Raw genomic sequence first — 24,193 nt, 5'->3', positions numbered from 1 at the left:
TGAATGTAGAAACGTGGCGTTTGCTGATAAGAATGTATTGTACGGTAGCCAAGTGAAGAAATATAGTTAGTAGAAATGGCACAGTGGTGAACTGGTGTAACTTTGTAATAAAAGGAATACATTTGCCGTCATGAAATGCATATGAGTGGCCGTGAGTGAGTTTTGGTAAAGAAAATATAAAAGCGTAAGAAAACGTTAGTGTAAAAGAGGAAATTATCTGCCTGAGGGCGAGGCGGGATTCAATGCTTCAACCGGAGGTTTACCAGTCTGTGACTTTGTTAGTGCAGCACCATGACATAGCTATGCAATGCGTGAAATATCATTAGCAAACCTGTCCGTGGTTTTAAAGACGAACACAGGTCAGTAAGCACAGAAGAGCTCCCGTTGAATCCATATGGCTTTGCAATATTGTAGCCGGTTTATAACTGAACGTGCAGACGGTACGTCATAATGCAGTGTATACGTTCGGTGAACGGCGGGTAGATATGGTGCAAAAGCAATAACTGAGAAGTAGTAGACAATGATTAGTGAGGGTAAAAGCAGGTTAAAGAAACGTGTCCCTAACTGGGCTTGAACCTAAGACCCCATGTTCCCACGACTGTAACCTTACCCACTAGGCCACAGGCAGTTTAGCTGTTCAAACTGGCAATGTTTCAGAATAAAAAGGTATGGGTATTTTGCGTGTGTATGCGAGTTTTGGATTGGGTCGTGAGGGTGAGGATTTGGCTGGTGTCGGTAATATGTCCAATGGGGAGACATGTTGTTAGTGGGATTGGCGGCAGGAGAAATAAGAATGAGAAGAAGGAGAAAACGCAAAATCCCCTTAGTTTGGGGCTTTATTGTGTGGACATGTGAAGTTGTTTATGAAATCTGTCTGTTGAAATGGGGTCAGAATGTACAGAATGTAATGTTTTTAAGGGCTGAGTGTCTGTGGCTGTTGTGGTTATTTCTGCGGGGAACCCTGAAAAGTGCCAAACTCTCGGTGCTGTATAGGTATGGGGCATGCCCCCGCCAAGGCGTAACTTGGCGGGATGGCATACCTGCCATCCCAATGAGGTACGAGTGACAAACGTCTTATTACAGAAGTAGCACGTCAGCTGCTGCAGTTCACACTTGTATTAGAGCTCCCTCTACTGGATAATTCTAGTAAACAGCAATTACAACGTTCAAACAGGCAAGTACATATAAATAATCAAAGTTTTTTGTTTGTTTATTATACTTATTTAAAAATCGGGACGCCGTCATCAAAAAAGTCAAATAATGGCCGATATATCAGTCGGGCTCTAGTCTTTAGTGGTGAGTCAGAGGTTCTGACTAAAGATCTTGATACCTATGGGTCAGCACCCAGCCAGATACAAAGGTTAACCCGATGTGATAAGCTTACAGAGGTAATTCAAGCAGGATCATTGATCATTGATCTATACTGTTTTGCTTTGATTGATAACTTGGTGTTTTGCTTTGGTCGTTTTGTACATAAGGGGAAACGTTTAGTGGTTTGGGGAGACTCGTCATCATGGTCCCCTGCGTGTATAAGCCATTTCCACACAGGGAGTGTCACGTCCACCTTCGTTACCTCGAAAGACTGGAAAGGAAACAGGGCTACTGGATCAAAGAGCACAGTGACCCTGTGCTCACCTGCAGCACACCTGCAGCACACAGCTCTTACACAAACCAGCATCCTCATCTAAAACACAGTGAACTAGAAGAGTGCACTCAGTAGAGTGCAGATCTCCGCCAGGCATTCCAAACGGAAGCAGTTGTTGATCACTTGCGGCCCCTAGCGGCCGGTTAGGAGTTAGCACTCAATCTATTTCAATGGACAACAATGATGGAAATTAATTCAAATAAAACACTTGTCGTTAACCGATTTGCAAAATATTCGATAATTCAGGTCCTTGGCCTGCTGTCAGCATGCGCAACAAGTGTTTGGCTGACAGGCCCAGTAGTATGCGAGGTTAGCTGCAGACAGAGGCACCAACACATTCACATCAGACGCGAGCAAACGCATGATCCCCTCCAGGCTCCACCTAGCGGAGATAACCAGCATCCTCGTCTAAAACACAGAGAACCAGCAGACTCATCTAAAACACAGTGAACCAGCAGACTCATCGAAAACACAGTGAACCAGCATCCTCATCTAAAACACAGTAAACCAGCAGTCCCATCTAAAACACAGTAAACCAGCAGTCTCATCTAAAACACAGTGAACCAGCATCCTCATCTAAAACACAGTAAACCAGCAGTCCCATCTAAAACACAGTAAACCAGCAGTCTCATCTAAAACACAGAGAACCAGCAGACTCATCTAAAACACAGTGAACCAGCAGGCTCATCTAAAACACAGTGAACCAGCAGACTCATCTAAAACACAGTGAACCAGCAGACTCATCTAAAACACAGTGAACCAGCATCCTCATCTAAAACACAGTAAACCAGCAGTCCCATCTAAAACACAGTAAACCAGCAGTCTCATCTAAAACACAGTAAACCAGCAGTCTCATCTAAAACACAGTGAACCAGCATCCTCATCTAAAACACAGTAAACCAGCATCCTCATCTAAAACACAGTAAACCAGCAGTCTCATCTAAAACACAGTGAACCAGCATCCTCATCTAAAACACAGTAAACCAGCATCCTCATCTAAAACACAGTGAACCAGCAGCCTCATCTAAAACAACATGCCACTACACATCATTCTGGCCTGTCCAGTAAAAACTAATTCACAGATTATATACGGAGGCAAGGAAGTTACACACAAGGAATGGCCTTTCCGGTCAGGGTACTCCAGGAGAGCAGGATCCATGTGGAGCATGTCTGCCTGCATCAGCTGGAGAGAGAGAGGGAGGAAGAGAGGGAGGGAGAGAGAGAGAGAGGGAGGGAGAGAGGGAGCGAGAGGGAGAGGGAGAAAGAGGGAGGAAGAGAGGGAGAGAGAGAGGGAAGAAGAGAGGGAGGGAGAGAGGGAGAAGCCAAGGTCGGGTGGGACTGCACAACAACATAATCACACATTATATATGGGTATTTTATATAAGCATTTCACACCTATATGAGTATTTTATAAACTTTTTTGCCCTATATTGATGTTTTTATACAGACACACACAAGTGGCTACCTTTAAAATGATTCAACAAGGCAGCCAGTGTGCTCACTGCAAACCAGCACAAGTGAGAATGGGAGGGGGGGGGGGGATTTGATAAAGAAACCTAGAGGGAGGGGCCCCAGGACCCCCTTTACAAGGCTCTGGTTTAGAGAGAGACGCAGGTAAACACATGAAAGTTCCATCCAACCTTCAGGTGCACCACTAGTCCGTTTCAAACAGGAGCTGAATCGCCAGCAGTGTGATGTGAAAATCAGAGCCCTCACACTATTTACGCTCCCTAAACACACTCATCAGAGCCCGCACACTATTTACGCTCCCTAAACACTCAGAGCCCTCACACTATTTACCCTCCCTAAACACTCAGAGCCCGAACACTATTTACGCTCCCTAAACACTCAGAGCCCTCACACTATTTACACTCCCTAAACACTCAGAGCCCGCACACTATTTACACCCCCTAAACACACTGATCAGAGCTCACACTATTTACGCTCCCTAAACACTCAGAGCCCGCACACTATTTACACTCCCTAAACACTCAGAGCCCGCACACTATTTACACTCCCTAAACACTCAGAGCCCGCACACTATTTACGCTCCCTAAACACTCAGAGCCCGCACACTATTTACACTCCCTAAACACACTGATCAGAGCTCACACACTATTTACGCTCCCTAAACACTCAGAGCCCGCACACTATTTACACTCCCTAAACACTCAGAGCCCGCACACTATTTACACTCCCTAAACACTCAGAGCCCGCACACTATTTACACTCCCTAAACACACTGATCAGAGCTCGCAAACTATTTACACTCCCTAAACACACTGATCAGAGCTTGCACACTATTTACGCTCCCTAAACACTCAGAGCCCGCACACTATTTACACTCCCTAAACACTCAGAGCCCGCACACTATTTACGCTCCCTAAAAACTCAGAGCCCGCACACTATTTACACTCCCTAAACACACTGATCAGAGCTCGCACACTATTTATGCTCCCTAAACACTCAGAGCCCGCACACTATTTACACTCCCTAAACACACTGATCAGAGCCGCACACTATTTACACTCCCTAAACACTCAGAGCCCGCACACTATTTACACTCCCTAAACACTCAGAGCCCGCACACTATTTACACTCCCTAAACACACTGATCAGAGCTCGCACACTATTTACGCTCCCTAAACACTCAGAGCCCGCACACTATTTACACTCCCTAAACACACTGATCAGAGCTCGCACACTATTTACGCTCCCTAAACACTCAGAGCCCGCACACTATTTACACTCCCTAAACACTCAGAGCCCGCACACTATTTACGCTCCCTAAACACTCAGAGCCCGCACACTATTTACGCTCACTAAACACTCAGAGCCCGCACACTATTTACACTCCCTAAACACACTGATCAGAGCTCACACACTATTTACGCTCCCTAAACACTCAGAGCCCGCACACTATTTACACTCCCTAAACACACTGATCAGAGCTCGCACACTATTTACACTCCCTAAACATTCAGAGCCCACACACTATTTACACTCCCTAAACACACTGATCAGAGCTCGCACACTATTTACACTCCCTAAACACACTGATCAGAGCTCACACACTATTTACGCTCCCTAAACACTCAGAGCCCGCACACTATTTACACTCCCTAAACACTCAGAGCCCGCACACTATTTACACTCCCTAAACACTCAGAGCCCGCACACTATTTACGCTCCCTAAACACTCAGAGCTCGCACACTATTTACACTCCCTAAACACACTGATCAGAGCTCGCACACTATTTACGCTCCCTAAACACTCAGAGCCCGCACACTATTTACACTCCCTAAACACTCAGAGCCCGCACACTATTTACACTCCCTAAACACTCAGAGCCCGCACACTATTTACGCTCCCTAAACACTCAGAGCCCGCACACTATTTACACTCCCTAAACACTCAGAGCTTGCACACTATTTACGCTCCCTAAACACACTCAGAGCCCGCACACTATTTACACTCCCTAAACACTCAGAGCTCGCACACTATTTACGCTCCCTAAACACGCTCATTAGAGCTCGCACACTATTTACGCTCCCTAAACACTCAGAGCCCGCACACTATTTACACTCCCTAAACACACTGATCAGAGCTCGCACACTATTTACGCTCCCTAAACACTCAGAGCTCTCACACAATTTTTACGCTCCCTAAACACTCAGAGCCCGCACACTATTTACACTCCCTAAACACTCAGAGCCCGCACACTATTTACGCTCCCTAAACACACTCAGAGCCTGCACACTATTTACGCTCCCTAAACACACTGATCAGAGCTCGCACACTATTTACACTCCCTAAACACACTGATCAGAGCTCGCACACTATTTACGCTTCCTAAACACGCTCATTAGAGCTCGCACACTATTTACGCTCCCTAAACACACATTCCCATCCAGGTGTCCACCTGGTGAGGATGGTTTTCCAAACGATTACCTTTTTTTAAACACCAAGACAAACAAACAAAGGCTTTACTTTATTAATAGTGTTGCTCCGGAAAGAAATGAGGGAATTAATGGCATCGTCCCATCAATTAGACATGAACAAACCGCTCGCAGTGCTGTTAAAATGAAATGTTTGAAATTCTCCACTAATAAAATGTCAATGAACACTTCATCAGCCGTTAGCTTGTTAAAGAGCACCAGCTCTAACACCATTTAAAAGGGAAGACTGACTCGTGCTACGATAAAGGCGAATGACATTTTAATACTGCATTATTGACTAATGATTAATGGAGTCTTAGTATTCACAGTTTTTCCGCTAACAGTCTCTGAAGTACAGAGGGGAGCAGATGCAGTCAGACCCGAACGGTTCGGTATGTACTCCGAAAACAAGCTGCTAATATCGAGATACCATCATATGTCAATGGCCTGAAAATGCCTGTGTTAGCTTCTCATGTCCCAGCAGCCATTACAGGAACCTGTTGCCACGGTGACTGCAGCTGACGGCAACAGGAGTTTAAAAAAATATATATATTTATAAACCACTGCGAAACTGCACCTTCCTAAACGCTACCTAAGCCCCGCCCACTGGTGACTCCGCCCCCTTCCTCACCCGTTTCGACAGCAGGTCGTAACACAGCTTGTTCTCACTGGTTCCCAAATTGACGATTCCCTAAAAAAATAAAACATTTTTTAAAAAAGAGGAGACCTGTTAGAGCAGACTTACACGTCCATTTACTGCAGTCAAAAATGTAATTAAACTCCTTATGCAAACAAAGGGTGCTCTGTCAATGACATGGACAGACTCAACTGGGTATGAACAGGAGGCTTTTTTTGGGATGAGGGGTGGGGCGGTGTTTGGGATTGGGGGTGGGGCGGTGTTTGGGGATGAGAGGCAGGACAGTGTTTAGGGATGAGGGGCGGGGCGGTGTTTGGGGATGGGGGCGGGGCGGTGTTTGGGATTGGGGGTGGGGCGGTGTTTGGGGATGAGAGGCAGGACAGTGTTTAGGGATGAGGGGCGGGGCGGTGTTTGGGGATGGGGGGGCGGGCGGTGTTTGGGATGGGGGGCGGGCACCTACGTTGCGGTTGCTGGTGAAGTGGTGCTTGTCCTTCTGGTACAGGAGGAAGCCCTCCTGCAGCATGCCCTGGTGCTGGCACATGCGATGCCCCCGGGAGGACAGGCAGGCACTGTCTGGGGGCGCTGGGGGGTCGCGCTCGGGTTCGGCCGGGCCTGGAGGCCGGGCGGGCTTTGGGGCGGAGCCAAGCGGACAGGAGGGGGAGGAGGCGGAGCCGACGGGCATGTTTTGATCGCTGAACCCTGGAAAAGAAGGGTCAAAGACCACTGGGCAAACCCAGGTGATTCACTCAAACACTGTCTGTTATTTAAGAATTCCATGTCGCAGTTACATAGCCTGCCTTTAGTCTGGGATCAAAGATACTCAAATCGGCCCATCGGTGGCAATACTGCCGGTTTTCACTCCTCCACCTCCAATCGGGGACTTATTTAAACCAGACGTGGTTGTCCTATTCAGTGGTCAATCAGCGACATTATCGTACTATTGTAGCCTAGTATCAGGCAGAAGAGAACTTTTTGGTATTTGTCCTAATACTGTAGCTTATTCTTCTGCCTAGTTGGCTTTGCAGAGGTTAGGTCAGAATAGTGTTCACTGTGTGAACTGTGTTCTTGGCTAGAAATAGCTGTACAAAATAAGTATTGTACCTTACTGAACCTGTGTTTAGCAGTTGTCTATGACCATGAAACGCACTTTTTGTACGTCGCTTTGGATAAAAGCGTCTGCCAAATAAATGTAATGTAATGTAAAGAGAACACCAGCAGCTACCCATTACTGACCTCGGGGGCCAGAACAGGTCCCTTCAGGTGCTTCGCAAGCCATCAAATAAACAAAAAAGACTTTACAGACACGAACTTTTACACTCTCAAAAATGACGTGTTAACACCAAACACACTTTTTGCGTTACTTTCAACACATTTCATATGTTACTGCTTTTGTGTTACAAATATAAAATGTATGTGTTATAAAGGGAGACTTTTTTGACAATGCTGAAACTAACGGAAAATATGTTTATCGTAGACTAGACATGGGAGTGCGTTAAATGACACGTTGTGTGTTATTTTTAGCATCTGTTTTGAGAGTGTACTGCCTAAAGCAAATACTATCAATCAGCAGCTTTTAATGCACCGAGTTTTCTTTTTCTTTGCGGGGGCAGCGAGGCGGAGCAAAGACTAGTTCTACCACAAAATTCACGTTACCTGAGGGGGAGAAGCGGGCGTTCGCTACCCCTTCTCCGCGTCCCATCTCCGCCAAATCCTCCTGGTCGAGACCCAGAGATTTACTGTCAGCGTCCGGCTCGATCTGGTACAGCAGCTCGGGCGGCTGCGGGTCGGAGTTCAGCAGCCCGTTGTCAGAGTCAACGTCCTCACGTTTGATCTCCAGTAGATCTCCCGGCTTGGGCGGGTGTCCGAACAGGAGAGAACCCGAGGACGGAGAACTGAACGCAGCTGCTGGGATGTTGTGCAGGAGGAACGCGTCCGAAGCGGGTGTTCCTTGAAGCACTTGGTGGGCTGTGACAGTCCCCCCCAGGGAAGAGTAGGAAACAGGCGGACGGTTATTCAAAACCCGATCCATGACTTCATAAAACTTCCACGTCCGCCCTCCGCGCACGGTCTTTTGATTGTCCTTGATGCGCCGATAGTCCAACTTCATCTTCTTAATTTTCTCCCTACATTCGTCCCCGGTGCGGAGGATTCCTTTCTCTCGCAAAACCTCCGCAATCCGATTGAAGACGTGCTGATTTCTCAGACAACTCTCCAGCTCAATTTGGACGGAATCGTCCGCCCACAGGTGCAACAATTCTGCCACCTCTGGATCGGACCAGTCGCTTCCCCGTTCGTACTTTTTACCGCGAAAGTCCATTTTTTAGACGGCGCGACGGCTCTTGGCTACGAATCTCAGCACCACCCAGCCCCGGACTAAACCGTTTCAGATCAGATTCTTCCAGGATAAGCCGGCGGCAGCTATGGGCAGGCGGGCGTCTTGCCAACCCAATCAAAAGTTAAGAAAAAAAAAATTAAATTTTTTTTTTTTTGTTCAGCCAATGGAAAATAGCACAGAAAATACCAGTACCGTTCCTAACTTCTGATTGGGTTGGCAGCCACACTAGTTGATGCTCTGTTTTGACACAAGCGGTTGTAAATGTTTATGCAAACGCATATGACGGACCACAGCCTTAAAGCCGGGCACCCACCGCACGCGTATCGGCCGCGAGCGCACTACGCGCGTATTACGCGCGTAACTGAAGCGTAGTTGAAGTACTGTTATTACAACGGCAGCGGGCGACGTCGTCTCCACCAGATGCGAACGCGTCGCGTACCGGCTGCGAAGCTCGCGCGACACAAGCGAACTGAAGCGTAGTTTTTCGCTTCAGTTCTATTTTTTCGGCTTGTCGCGCGTCACGATGGCCTGTTTATACACAGAAATATGCTCTAAAATGCTAGGTATACATGCTCTGATTTATATTTCATCCTTATATTACTGGGGGTGTGTCCCTAGTTACCTCCCAGATATTTTATAAGCACCAAAAAAAAAAAAAAAAATACAAGCCTTTTCGTTTTGTAAAAATAAATAAATAAATAACTGGAACCTGGGGAAAAGGCAAACTTAGTTTCGCTGTCTTATTTTGCGGAAGGGGTGGGGTAAATTTGAAAATACACCACAGAAAGACGTAGCCTATCGCACTTGTACTTCAAAGCTTCCGGTGTTCATGGCGTTGTGGTGTTCATATCTCTTCAAGATTAAACTGTTACTGTCTTTTTCATGATTAGCTGATTTTACTAAATATGATCCTATAAATGTTTTGACGTGAATGACAAGACAACACGGGAATTCCCAATGGTTGATTACGGATTATTTATTATTATTATGATCATTACATATTCTTCATGAAATTGGCACGCTTGTTAACCAAGCAAATAAATTAATACAGTTTGAGATTGATTGTTATGCAGGCTACGTTGCGATTTAAGTTTATGGTAATTCTTGAAAGCGTTTACTTTCTCACGTATTTACGAGTTAACGAAATATTACCAAATTAACAAACTGAAAAAGGTCTCTCACCAAAGTATTCACTTAACCCATAATCAACAGTCGTGAACAAACGTGAAATACACGATGTAAGCCCACTGCAGACTGCGAGAGCTACTAGGAATATATAGCTTTTACGCAAGCCTTTGCGCGACACAAACGGAACCAGTGGAGACACCCTACGCGTCGCGCCGTGCGGCTTCGCCCTGCTGTTTACGCGACGCATACGCGACGCGTGCGGTGGGTGCCCGGCGTTACGATTACGAGCGTGCTAGGCGTCCAAGAGAACAGGCACAGACCAGGGTTACAAGGAATAACGGTCAGAGGAGAGAAATTGAGTTGGTGTGAGGAGAACCAGTGGAGAACTGGGAAGGTGTCTTGGTGAGTGACCAGCGTTAGCTTATAGATATATCCACATTATATAATACCACTAACCTATTTAAAGACACTCAATTTCAAAAATAACGTATATAACCGAAATATTTTGAGCAGTAATACTTACATAGCAATATAACATTTTATCTGTGTTCAGTAGATAGAGACAGGGACAGTAAATCAATGACACAGTCCTGCTTCTGTTTCGCTCCAGAAAACGATGTCAGCTCGGCTATCAGCAAACAAATGGCTTAGCTATGCCCAGACGTCCTCAATAATAATAGTATTTTCCAAGAAAGTACGAAAAATCGTTGACAACGTTTCGTTAGGTGCAGCGTCTTTTAATGCTACCCCAGAGTGTGCGTAAGTGAATGCGATGATGAGAAAAGATTTGGTTACGCTGACCTATAAAACGCTATTCCAAAAGCAAAAAAAGCTTATACTCTCACCTACTGAATAAATGAATTGTCAATCAAGCCAGACCGTACTAAATTGGGCGACAACGCCGTAATGAACACGTGTGGTATTAGGCACAGCTATTTTGGAAGGTACAGATGCGCGTATATTTCACAAACGGATTGTCCAAGACAATAAATGACCACTCAGTCAAATAGTTAGCTATCCACAGCCAAAACTAACCTACAACTTACCGCCACATATTTTCTCAAGTTCGAAGTTGAGTTCTTGTAGGCTGAAATGTCCACATTTCTAGGCAGACAAAGAAGGCAGCGCATAATGTAACTACTGTTTTTGGTAGTCTGTAAGTAAAACATAGTTTGAACGTGAGGCCAGGGGTGTTCTGCCTCCTACGAATCACCCGCCGGCGATGAGCACATGCGTGCTGTCCTTATTCCGGGATAATTCTGGTCCGTGTCAGCCACTTGCAAACCGGCGGTGAGTGCAGGGAAACCAAGCGAGCGCGTGAGCAAGCGAGACAGTGCAAAATGTGTTGCTCGTTTGCTCCCCCTCGTATGAAGTGCCTCAATGCACCCAAACTCGTCGATTGTCCGAGTAACGACGAAATAATTTCTAAAAACGACACAGTCCGAAGCCAACATGAATATAAGTAAACTAATATGGAGGGATTTACCCCTCGTGTCTTCTCACAGCCAAAACGTCTCTAATCTTTTCCCTTGATGATGGGCTGTTGTTCGTACTTCAGTGACAAAACAAAACTGCATGAACACTTGATTTCCTCCCCCAAGCAACATCATTGGATTAATATGAAACCAGACACTGCTGATGAGCTGTTACAGCAGACACTGCTCCAAAATAACTCCTAAGATACATTTTAATCTTTTTTTAACTCAAATATTTTGACACCCACATGCCCGTGTGACTCATGACGAACGCAGAGATTTCAAAACGCAGGCTTTTTAATTACAGACATATATTACTGGAGTTAATAAAGGGTGTGAGGTCTCAATTTAAGTTCCTTGTCTGCCTGATGCCTTGTATCTCCTTAGGGTGTACATTCTTTATCTCATTTGATTACATACACCAGACACTGTTTCCACTGGCGATTAGCAAGTACAGTAGACATTTTTGTCAGCAGTTATTAGCTGTGAACAGCTGTCATTGTTTTCTGCACAATCCAACCTATATATTTTATTTTATTCCTCCAGCGGCTGATTTCTGACAGCTCACACAGTGGGCCAGGATTAAGGTGTTAAGATCACACGTATGTGATTAGAATGTTCCTGAATCGAACATTCTAATGCTGGCTTAACAATAATGGCACCAGTGAAGTTCTAGAACACTGACTTAGAATTCTGAAAAAAAAAACACTTCAAATAAACCTCCACTCTTCAGAGGGTTATTCTCTGCTCTCTGGGTCAAACTCTCACCTCGCTGATAAAAGAGGTGGGATGGGCAGGCCTGTGAAGTGGTGCACTTTTCTGCTTGTCTCCACTAACCCAAAACTGCATCACACAGTTTATTTTTATCAGGGATGTTAAAGGAAATGTAAATGTTTGTCTCTGCATGTCATCCAAACACAGACCAGAACTCCGGAACTTCAGCACGCTGGACGGTCGGTGATAAATTGGGGTGGTAATAAACTAGAGTTCCCAGAGCAGGATCAGCTCAGCCCTTAAAAGAACTTTCTTTCTTTTTAAAAAAAAAAACCCTCACAGAATGTTCTTAAAAAGAACCCTCACAGAATGTTCCTAAGAGAACCCTCACAGAATGTTTTTAAAAAGAACCCTTACAGAACGTTCCTAAGAGAACCCTCGCAGAATGTTTTTAAAAAGAACCCTCACAGAACGTTCTTAAAAAAACCCTCACAGAATATTCTTAAGAGAACGCTCACAGAACGTTCTTAAAATAACTTCTCACAGAACTCCTCTCCTTCTGTCCCATGCAGACCTTTAACTGAGGGCACAGCTCTGCGAAAGGCTTCAGTGAGACGAGCAAGTGCGCAGAATAAATCAGACTCTGGTCAGGATTCAATGATACAACATCGTCCCTGCGGTCTTTCATGAATATACAGCCAAATTAGACCTTGGCCGAGCTCAAAGTGCTCAGTGTCCAAAAGATAAACACTACATCGCTCCAACATATTTCTGCGTCATTGGGGAAAACTGTGTGCGCCCACGGTGTTATTGAGATGCACTAACTCCTAAGGAGTATTTCTGCACTTTAGAGGTGTTCTAGCCTTTAATTCATTAAAGGGTGTCCACAGTTGTTCCTAGATAAGATGCTGGATAGTTTATCTGACAGTCAACCCATTTTCACTTGTGTCTCCAGGCTTAGGCATGATTGAAGTTCATTGGAAAAAAAACAAACAAAAGCGACATGATTGAAAATGAAAATTGCAATGTGTTTACTTGGAGGTACAAAGGAAACATCAAGTCAATGCCCGTGACAAGGATCTTTTTTTCATTTCCTTTGCATTTTCTTCCACTCGGGAATGGCCAGCTTGAATCCGTAGGCCTGTGGAGCTTCTGCTGCATCTCCTGCCAATTCGGCATGGCACAGACAAGCACACACTCTCCTACAAAGCACACGCTCTCCTACAAAGCACACGCTCTCCTACAAAGCACACGCTCTCCTACAAAGCACACACTCTCCTACAAAGCACACTCTTACAAGCACGCTCTCTACAAGCCACTCCTACAAAGCACACCTCTCCTACAAAGCACACTCCTGCAAAGCACTCTCTCCTACAAAGCACACGCTCTCCTCAAAGCACACGCTCTCCTACAAAGCACACGCTCCTACAAACCTACACTCTCTGCAAAGCACACACTCCCTCCCTCTACAAAGCACACGCTCTCCCTACAAAGCACACGCTCTCCTACAAAGCACAGCTCTCCCTACAAAGCACACACTCTCCTGCAAGCACACTCTCCTACAAGCACACTCTCTCCCTACAAAGCCACACTCTCTACAGCACTCTCCCTACAAAGCACACGCTCTCCCTACAAAGCACACCCTCTCCCTACAAAGCACATCAGCCACTCTCCTACAAAGCACACACTCTCACTACAAAGCACACACTCTCCTACAAAGCACACGCTCTCCCTACAAAGCACACGCTCTCCTACAAAGCACACGCTCTCCCTACAAAGCACACGCTCTCCTACAAAGCACACGCTCTCCCTACAAAGCACACTCTCTCCCTACAAAGCACACGCTCTCCCTACAAAGCACACGCTCTCCCTACAAAGCACACACTCTCCTGCAAAGCACACACTTCCAGTCTGCTTGTTTTAACTCTTTGAAGAGTGGGGTTCCAGTCATTTCAAGTCAGTGTTCTAGAACTCCATTGCTATCAAATACCAGTAGCTATTGCGACGTCGGCATTAGAATGTTCAGTTAAGAACATTATAATCACATATTTTGTCATCTTACACCGTAAAGCAGTGGTGTCAAACTCGTGCCATGGAGGGCCGTGTGTATGCAGGTTTTCATTCCAGCCTCAGATCTTGATTATATAATTAGTTAAATTATTTGCTGAATTAGGGATGCAGGTTTGTGCACAATGGTGACCCGACGTCTATGGTGACCCGCATTGTCTAAATAAAAATTCTTATATTCTGTGCTTCAATGCAGTTAAACGCATATGGCTGAATGAGTAATTGGACTCAATTAAGGCAGCATTAATTGGTTGGAATGAAAACCTGCATACACACGGCCCTCCATGGCACGAGTTTGACACCACTGCCGTAAAGGGTTAAACTCCCACAGTCCACTGACAGCGTGGGAGTTGTGCGTGAATGTGCACACGCCTCACACAAACTGGTTCAGATGAGGACAATCCCACCCCCCAACCCCTCCCACCCGCAGGACACTGACAGCTCTGGTGAATGTGCGCACGCCTCGCACAAACTGGTTCAGACGAGGACAATCCCACCCCCCAACCCCTCCCACCCGCAGGACACTGCCATCAGGGGTGACGGGTGTTTCCACAGCCTGTACTTGTACACTCAGGATTTAATATTTAACTGAACGCTTGGCGAGACAGTTGGGTGATTTTCTGGGACCAAACACTACTAAGTGGAACTTCCACCAGCACTTTTTAGAAGTCAAGGGATCGGAAGCAAGACAACATCTGATTATTTTGTCGAATTTGAAGAGCTTTTTTTTTTTATTTACAGTGGATTTTTCTCTCTCTCTTTCTCTCACTCTCAATTAAATTCTTTTCAATGTGCTTTATTGGCAGGAAACACGCATGGTACATATTGCCAAAGCAAACAAGAAACTTGCAGAAAACAAGCAGTGTAATAATACAAGTAATGCACGGAATATAATTAATACAGCTACAATTAGAGATTCAAATAAAAGTAAAGTAAAATAGTAATAATAGTATTTTGACCATGTAAACTATAGAAAGAAATGAGTGTTGTCACTCTCTGTTTCTCCTATGCTTACTGTGTGGACTGGACGTTCATGGCTATGGATAAAGGTTATATAATGAGTATTGTACCTTATCAGACCTGTGTTCTGTAGTTGTTCCGGAAACCTCCGGTCTGTGCATTTCTGTGCCGCCCCGCCTGCACCGTCACGCCCAGTGCCGTGCCACAGAGTTTTGCCACCCACTGTTTCTCAGGCTAGGTCAGGTAGGAATGTAGTGTCCTGTCAGGGTCAGGCATCTCCTTTCCTCTCCTAGGAGAACGGGAATTTTATTCAAATGCAAACTGAACTACATTACATTACAGGCATTTAGCAGACGCTCTTATCCAGAGTGACTTACACAACTTTTACCCAGCATTTACATTGCATCCATTTACACAGTTGGATATATACTGAAGTAAAGCAGGTTAAGTACCTTGCTCAAGGGTACAACGGCAGTGTCCTACCCAGGAATTGAACCTGTGACCGTTAGCTTATAAGACCAGTTCCTTACCCATTATATTACACTGCCACCCACATACATCTCACTTGGTGAGAACATAGTGATTTGATTTGATTTGGAAACCTAGTGAAAAAGTCCAACTGTACCAACTGTAGTGATAATGTGCCACAAGGGGGCGCTACACCACTTGTGCAGCTCCATTTTGCTTGGATCATAAGCGGACTATAATATACACTATATAACCAAAAGATTCTGGACCCTCCCGGTCTGGGGCTGTTTTTCATGGTTTGAGCTAGGCCGCTCAGTTCCAGTCAAGGAAAATCTTAATGATACAGCATTAATTTACATTCTAGATGATTCAGTTTGGGGAAGGCCCATTCCTGTTTCAGCATGATAGTGCCCCCGGGCACACAGCAGGGTCTGTATAGAAATGGTTTTGTCAAAGATCGGTGTGGAAGAACTTGACTGGTCTGTACAAAGCCTTGACCTCAACCCCATCCAACAGCTCTTGGATCAATTGGAAAGCCAACTGTGAGCCAGGCCTAATCGCCCAATCAGTGCCTGACCTCACTAATGCTCTTCTGGCTGAATGGAAACAGATCCCTGCAGCAATTCTCCAGCATCTATTATAAAGCCTTCCGAGAAGAGTGGAGGTTATTATAGCAGTAAAGGGTGGACTAACTCCATATTAATGCCCATCATTTTGAATGAGATTTTGGATGTCAGGTGTCCACATACTTTTAGCCACGTAGTAAACAGTATATGTGTGTGTGTGTGTGTGTGTGTGTGTGTGTGTGTGTGTGTGAGTGTGTGTGTGTGTGTGTGTGTGTGAGTGTGTGTGTGTGTGGTGTGAGTGTGAGTGTGATGGGGTGTGTGTGTGTGGAGTGTGTGTGTGTGTGGAGTGTGTGTGTGTGTGTGTGTGAGAGTGTGAGTGTGTGTGTGTGTGTGTGTGTGTGAGTGTGAGTGTGTGTGTGTGTGTGTGTGTGTGTGTGTGTGTGTATTTAGTTTAGGCTATAAGGCTGTTCATGATCCCCTGCCTCAGCCTCGGCCTCTCGCTGCCTGCGTCACGCCCTTACGTGGCAGTCGCCAGTGAGGAGCGGAAACGCGCGGTGGAAAACAAAGACTTTTTGAAAAAATAAAATAAATAAATCTGAGCGAGATTCACAAGAGCGTTCATCTAAAAAATATATATAAAAAATCAAAAAGCTAGGCCCGAGGTCTCTTCTCTCCTCCTTTTATGGGAAACGCCCTTTCCTCCCCAATGGCTCGCTGTTATTCTTCCGCTCAGGGAAACCAGAGGGTACTGATCGGAGCAGGGGATTTTAACGGCAGCTCATAGGGATTCGGGTGTGTGGGGGGGGGGGGGGGAGTGGGACCGTCGCCTTACACCTGGGCCACAGATTGCGCTTATGAAAACAGGATGGGCCGAGACGCAAAGTCACCTCCAGCACATCGCAAGCCTCACACATCCTGTTTGCGCAGGAGAAAGCACAGACAAACTCTCCTTATACCTTCTGTGAGGCAATCAACTGAAGCGGTCTCAGGTGTGCTGCAGCAGAGTGGAAAATTCCACATACCTGCACTCTGCTGCAGCCCTGTCCTTGGTGCTGATCCTTGGAAGCTCACCTGGTCTGCAGCTTGCTGTCCCTGGTCCTGAAGTCTTCCAATATTCGGAAGGTAATGCCCACTCACCACTTGTCCCAGCAGTCGCCGGTGGCGGTAGGCCCGGCCGCCCTGGTGCTTCTTGTGCTCTCCTGTGGAGCACCGATAGGGCCTCAGGGCGCCACAGTATTCACACAATACAAATCTGGATTGTGTTTGTATTTTATTTTTTTATTCATTTAAAATGAACTTTCGGTAACAGATAAGCAGGAGGTTAAAAAAACATTACTTTGATATAAATATGAAATGCACTTGAACAATATTCTTTAGACAAGCATAAGATTAAAAAGAGGTTACAAAAACATTGCTTTGGTTTCTATTCTTTCATTGTGCAGAAATGTTTATGGATGTTCACTATTACTGTAAAGCTTAATCAAATAAAATGTAATATCATGAATGACCGCAACCAACGTGATGTCATGGAGACCGTTCTTAGAGACAGTCACATAACGGAGCATTCCACCTCAGATCCCAACACGGATACTTTTGGACTTGGACCGAGCCTTATGCCAGTGCCTAGGAACTGCACTTCCAGGCCATCGGGACCGGCGCTCACTCCGGTGTTTAACCCCAGACCCACCTTTACCTTCACCGGGCCAGCAGCCGCCGAAACGCTGGCCACTTCGGCGCCGGCCATCGCGCTCACCCCACGAGACAGGGACGCGTGGGCCCCTGCCGACGCGTTCGGCCCGTTCGCTTGGGCCTCGAACACGCTGAACTCGGCCTTCGCGCGCCCCACTCCCGCACCGGCGTAGGCTCCGGCTTTCGGTAACCGCTCCATTGGCTTGTCGGTGAAGCCTTTTTCTGCATAGGTGCCCGCTCCTGCATATGGACCTTCGGCTATGGCAGTTCCTGGTCTGTCGAACGTGTCAATCATGTCTATGACCCCTGATGGCGATAGGGTTAATAATATATCATACAACATATAATAGCATTATATAATATTCAACAAAAAAATCAGACAGAGGAAACACACACATTATGCTAGAGGCAGTCAGACAGGTGAAGACTCAAAACAAAAGTATCAGGAGTACAGCGAAGGAGTTCAATATACCATTCCGCACACTAACCAGATACTGCCACAAGATCAGCCAGGATGAGACTGAAGGCAAGAAGGAGCTAGGTGTAGCTGCTGGTTCCATCAGGAACAGACAAATATTTTCCCCAGATTTGGAAAGGGAGCAGGTTGAGTATCTGTCCAAGTCAGCCGACATTTATTATGGCCTATCACCCAGGGAGGTTAAAAAGCTAGCCTTTCAGCTTATGTTTTCGCTCTGTTTGAATTAAATGGTTAAATTATTCATGTGTTCACTCATTCTTTGTAACTATAGCTTTATTACTTTGTTGCACAGCCCACTGCATGGCCAACAATCCCGTGTTGGGGCATGGTTGGCACAATAAACTGAAACTTAATCGATGAATAATTTCATTTTAGGAATCATTTGTGAACATTAAATGTATCTGTTTTTTTAGCTGAGATCTTAATCTTTCAGTTGGTACTGGTTAGACTATTTTAACATGACACGCCTGAGAAATATAACAAAAAACAACACGCCAAACAACCCCGCTCTCCCCTACACATGCACAAACATACCTTGAGGACGCGACATCTTGCAGAAAGATTCCGGCGAAGTGTTGGTAAAACCAGCGCACACAGACTGTAGTCAGGAGGCAAAACCGCTACTGTATGCTGAATCACTCGCGCTTTATAAACCGCAAAAACTAAAGTGAATGCACAATGGAGTGTAACATGACCTGACACTGCCCACAGCGACAACCCACCACAGAGTCAATGATCTTTCGTTTAAAAAAATCACGAAGCAATGCAGGTCTGCAAAGTTTATGGCACACACTGTGCCTTGGGAAAAAGAAGCATCTTTATTACAGATAAAAACGTGATTCACTAGGAATTCGTATCATAGCTGACTCCTATTTTACCTGGAGATTCTATTAATAGCCTAGTTGTAGATGTCAGGATGTGTAATCTCTGACCTCAGTGCAGGGTCATTTGACCACTGCAAGGCAGAGAGACTGAAAGGGCAGATTTAGCCTTTTCTTGTGACAAAATCGCTCGAGTGCGGGCAACGATAAAAAGACATATTGAATATATATATGAATATATATGAATAATGAACAAGCACGGTATTCTTTGTTTTAACGTTAATTTAACGCAACGATTTCGCACTGCGCAATCCCGTTGCTTGCTGTCCATTTTCAATCTTGGTTTTCCCCAGAGACTGTAAAAAATATGGACAAAGCTACTGTGACGTCACCCATTGCCTCTTCATGGGTCTGTAAAACACGTTTTGAAGCTCAATGGCGGGCGCGGCCATGTTCTCGATTTGGAGCCAAAACCATAGAGTTAAGCGGATTTGTGATTTTTACAATGTGATTGACAGTCCGATGCGTAAAAGCCCATCAACCTGAACGAACGATTGCAGAACAAACTTGAGGCTAGCTGACTGTCTGCCCTTATGTTTTAAAATATATGATCAAATGTTTACGGAGTTTAATTTCCATCCGTGACTGTACTGTGTCATGTAATCACGTTATATGTATGACATTAATAATACAATTATGTTCAGTTATCTTCAATGTATGTTTCTCGGCAAAACGAATATGCTTAGCTAGCATATCAGCTTGCCAGTGAGCTAGGTAAGCTATCCGTGGTTAGCTCAGGCATTAGCAATATGAACTACAGGGGAAGAACATCGACTGCACTGATGGTCAATCAATCAGAGATGTGTAGACTACTGGTGATTTGACTAGGCTAATTTTCATATAACTGTCTGGTAGACCTGCTGTTAACCAAGCAAGTTATCGTCGTAGGTTTTCGCCACAGTCAGTTAATGAGCCATTAACTGCTACTACTCCATCGCCGTTTGTGGTGTTTACTTGCTGGGTGACGCTAGCTGACCGATCGTTCGCAAGTCACTTTTTACCGACTAAAAATTAACACTGTCAGCGGTGATTAACAAATCAACTAAGTATTTTAATAACTGATCTACAGGCGTGTAAATACGACAACGCACTTTGAAGAGCAAGTTTTCCACCTGTTGCATAAAGACAAAAATAATGTACATAGAATTTCTAATTATTATTATTTTCTTGCTAGCTTCTAGCTTTGTCACATTCGTGCAGCATAGCCCAGGTAGACATTTACGGGATGTACACGACTGACAAGCCGTCAAACACGTTTGACAGATGGAATATTTGCCGGTTAGGGTTAGCTAGCTAGTCAAATGGCTTGGTAGCCGAAGTTGCGAACTGTTTTAGCATAGGCTACTGGACTACCACATATAGCTAATAAGCGTTAGCTGATTAAGCTTTCTGCCAACTAATTATTTGGTTAAGTGGGCTAAAGGAAATAGTAAAAATGACTCGGCTACCGCAAAACTTCAGAGGAGGATTATTTTATGGTCGTCTAGTGCAGCTGTAAATAGCACACGCTATAATGAAACCACTACAAAATGGGATGCCTGCATTTTCTGACTTCGCACAAGTGGACCGTGGTCGGAGCCGCAATGTCAAGGCCAAGAGACGCCACCTCCCACCCCAGTGACCACAGATTGTAGCCCCTACTGTAGCTCAGTCGTCCGCAGTAATCCGGAAGTGACGCAAGCTGTACCTCATTGGTCCAGAACAAATATTGGCACTGTGCCCAAATTACACAATAAATCATGAAATCGACCCATGGACAGTCATAAGACGAATAAAATACACCTATTATGACCATTTGTTCTTGTGAGAAAAAATTATTGACTTTGTATTTTGATCGCATTTCTACCGTAGACTTACATGGAAACCGGATATGAAAACACCTATACTGGAGCCATCCGTAGTGGCGCTAGTGAGCAACCAGGAACTACAACACCAGGAAATGAGCTTCAAAAGCCGCGTTTCCACCAAAATTACCCGGAACTTTCAGTCCCAGGAACTACTTTACCAGGAACTAAAAGGTTCCTTCAGCCAATGGTTGTCTGCGTTTCCACCGGGGTCTAAAGTACCGCGAAGATTAGGCAAATTAGCCCACTGACGTTGTCGTCAGTCCATCTGTCATATGATTTCTTCTGTAACCCCATACTACCACCGAAGTAGCCTACATTATTTTCTAATAACCGGGACAGCCCGGAGGGGTTTATTCCACTTATATACAACGGGTTACCAACAATGACTATATATGGTTACTTTTGTATTTATTGATTTTCATATATCGTCTCAAACACATTTATTAACAGCAGAAAACATGCACACGTTGTAAACAATTAGCTGTTTTATTACTTTCTCGTCGTCAATTCCATATAGGCTAATCGCAAAATGACAAGAATAGAACGAAAACTTGGACTTGCGTGAAAATGTAAATTAGTAGTGGTACAGCCACCGTTTGCTTTCCTTCGAAGTTACTGCTAGCCGAGCAGCGAAGTGTGCCCTCCAGATGCGAACCATGCACCATAAATGAGTCCATAGTCTTCCTGGTCTTTTCGTGGAATTGAAAAATGGCAGTAAAATTACGGCAGTCTGAAAAAGCTAAAGGGAAGATTACTAGAATTAACCTGTTATTTTACCCGGATAAAAAGTACGGAAGGTGATTTCCAGTTTGCTTGTATTGTATCACCAATGTTAATTATGCAGAACTACCGCATACCTCACATAACTGTATCAAACGTTTCGAGTCAATTACAACGGGCTAACAAAGAAAATCCGGAAGAAAATATTCAGCAACCGAATTAATCCGTTTGAATGTTTTGGTAGCCTACGTAATATGCTGTCCCAGCACGAATGCTTAGCATTTTATAAAACGAATACTAATGCAAGAAAAGAACAGAAGAGCACACGTTATAATTCCAAGACGTTGATAGGCTATAACCAAAAGTAGGCTACTGCGCCGCATAACATACAAGTTTGATTTGAAGTTATTATGAAAATAAATTGGTTTGCCGCTGCATATTTTCAAACATGGCGGGTAATGGCGGAAAATAAATACAACACAAATGCTACGAGTACTCGACCAATCAGAAATGTTCAGCGCTGCAAGCTCCACCCAAAAGGTTCCTGTACTTTCGGAAAGTACTACCCCCCGAGCAGGAACGTTTTGGGGGGTAAAACAAAGCCCCCAGAACTAAATTTAGACCCTAGTTCCTGCGGTGGAAACGCACTGAGTTCCTCAAAAGGTTCCTAGTTCCGGGGTATAGTTCCTGCGGTGGAAACGCGGCTAAAAACGAAGTCTGGTTTTGGCCGCTTGGTTTTCCCCCAGTAAGGCTCGGTTCAGGACGCGAGCTGGGGAAAGTACCCAAAAAAACCACTCCAGCAAGCGAAATTAGGAAAAGGACGGTTTGGGAAAAGCTATGAATATTAATGAGTACGCGAGTCCAAACAAGTGCCCCTCGCGGCAGCCTGCGAGAAGGGCAGGAAAATCAGGGGGGCAAGACGGAAGAGGAGACATGAATCCCTACGTCAGATGGAGTGACTGCTAGCGGCGTGCCATTATTTATTAGGGGTCCAAGCAGCGAAGCTGGTGGAACCCTATTGTATCTGTTAGGGTTATTAGGGGTCCAAGCAGCAAAGCTGGTGGAACCCTATTGTATCTGTTAGGATTGTTAGGGGTCCAAGCAGCGAAGCTGGTGGAACCCTATTGTATCTGTTAGGATTATTATTATTATTATTATTATTATTATTATTATTATTATTATTAGTGTGGTTGCCTTAGGCAATCACACTACTGTTATTGTTAAAAAGGCTGTCCTGTTCCTTTAAGAGGTGGGGACTGATTAGCCAATCACTGGCCGGAAGCGGGAGTGCCTCCTGAATCGCGCGAGAAGAAAATTAGAGAAAAAAACGGGAGCTCCGGTACAGCCTAGCCGAACCAAGCGGCCAAAACCAGACTTCGTTTTTGAAGCTCATTTCCTGGTGTTGTAGTTCCTGGTTGCTCACTAGCGCCACTACAGATGGCTCCAGTATAGGTGTTTTCATATCCGGTTTCCATGTAAGTCTACGGTAGAAATGCGATCAAAATACAAAGTCAATAAATTTTTCTCACAAGAACAAATAGTCATAATATGTGTATTTTATTCGTCTTAAGACTGTCCATGGGTCGATTTCATGATTTATTGCGTCATTTGGGCACAGCGCCAATATTTGTTCTGGACCAATGAGGTACAGCTTGCGTCACTTCCGGATTACTGCGGACGACTGAGCTACAGTAGGGGCTACAATCTGTGGTCACTGGGGTGGGAGGTGGCGTCTCTTGGCCTTGATATTGCGGCTCCGACCACGGTCCACCTGTGCGAAGTCAGAAAATGCAGGCATTCCATTTTGTAGTGGTTTCATTATAGCGTGTGCTATTTACAGCTGCACTAGACGACCATAAAATAACCCTCCTCTGAAGTTTTGCGGTAGCCGAGTCATTTTTACTATTTCCTTTAGCCCACTTAACCAAATAATTAGTTGGCAGAAAGCATAATCAGCTAACGCTTATTTGCTATATGTGGTAGTCCAGTAGCCTATGCTAAAACAGTTCGCAACTTCGGCTACCAAGCCATTTGACTAGCTAGCTAACCGTAACCGGCAAATATTCCATCTGTCAAACGTGTTTGACGGATTGTCAGTAGTGTAGGCTACATTCCGTAAATGTCTACCTGGGCTATGCTGCACGAATGTGACAAAGCTAGAAGCTAGCAAGAAAATAATAATAATTAGAAATTCAATGTACATTATTTTTGTCTTCATGCACCAGGTGGAAAACTTGCTGTACAAAGTGCGTTGTCATATTTACACGCCTGCAGATCAGTTATTAAAATACTTGGTAGATTTGTTAATCACCGCTGACAGTGTTAATTTTTATTCCGTAGAAAGTGATTTGCGAACGATCGGTCAGCTAGCGTCACCCAGCAAGTGAACACCACAAACGGCGATAGAGTAGCTAGTAGCAGTTACTGGCTCATTAACTGACTGTGGCGAAAACCTACGACGATAACTTGTTCGGTTAACAGCAGGTCTACCAGACAGTTATATGAAAATTAGCCTAGTCAAATCACCAGTTGCCTACACATCTCTGATTGATTGACCATCAGTGTAGTCGATGTTCTTCCCCTGTAGTTCATATTGCTAATGCGTGAGCTAACCACGGATAGCCTACCTAGCTCACTGGCAAGC

At 45.0% G+C, this 24,193-nt stretch overlaps 1 protein-coding gene and 1 long non-coding RNA gene across 3 annotated transcripts in view; both read right to left on the bottom strand.

Annotated features, from left to right (window-relative positions):
* The window catches only part of LOC135242690 (1-aminocyclopropane-1-carboxylate synthase-like protein 1), a 74,173-nt gene extending 65,545 nt beyond the window's left edge, over window positions 1-8,628 (bottom strand). The window contains exons 1-4 of one of the 2 annotated variants that reach the window (XM_064313875.1): window positions 7,875-8,628; window positions 6,682-6,944; window positions 6,216-6,275; window positions 2,758-2,828 (exon numbers count right to left, since the gene is read on the bottom strand). In XM_064313875.1, the coding sequence (XP_064169945.1) occupies window positions 2,758-2,828; window positions 6,216-6,275; window positions 6,682-6,944; window positions 7,875-8,538 (1,058 nt within the window). In that variant the 5' untranslated portion in view covers window positions 8,539-8,628. The remainder of the gene's footprint in view (window positions 1-2,757; window positions 2,829-6,215; window positions 6,276-6,681; window positions 6,945-7,874) is intronic. The other variant, XM_064313876.1, reaches the window with a different exon arrangement.
* The window catches only part of LOC135242697 (uncharacterized), a 61,839-nt gene that overhangs the window by 34,352 nt on the left and 3,294 nt on the right, over window positions 1-24,193 (bottom strand). The window lies entirely within an intron of this gene.

Source organism: Anguilla rostrata, chromosome 16 (genome assembly GCF_018555375.3).
Source record: "Anguilla rostrata isolate EN2019 chromosome 16, ASM1855537v3, whole genome shotgun sequence".
Taxonomy (NCBI): domain Eukaryota; kingdom Metazoa; phylum Chordata; class Actinopteri; order Anguilliformes; family Anguillidae; genus Anguilla; species Anguilla rostrata.
The sequence above is the reverse complement of the archived record's forward strand: the minus strand, read 5'-3'. Positions and strand labels throughout refer to the sequence as shown.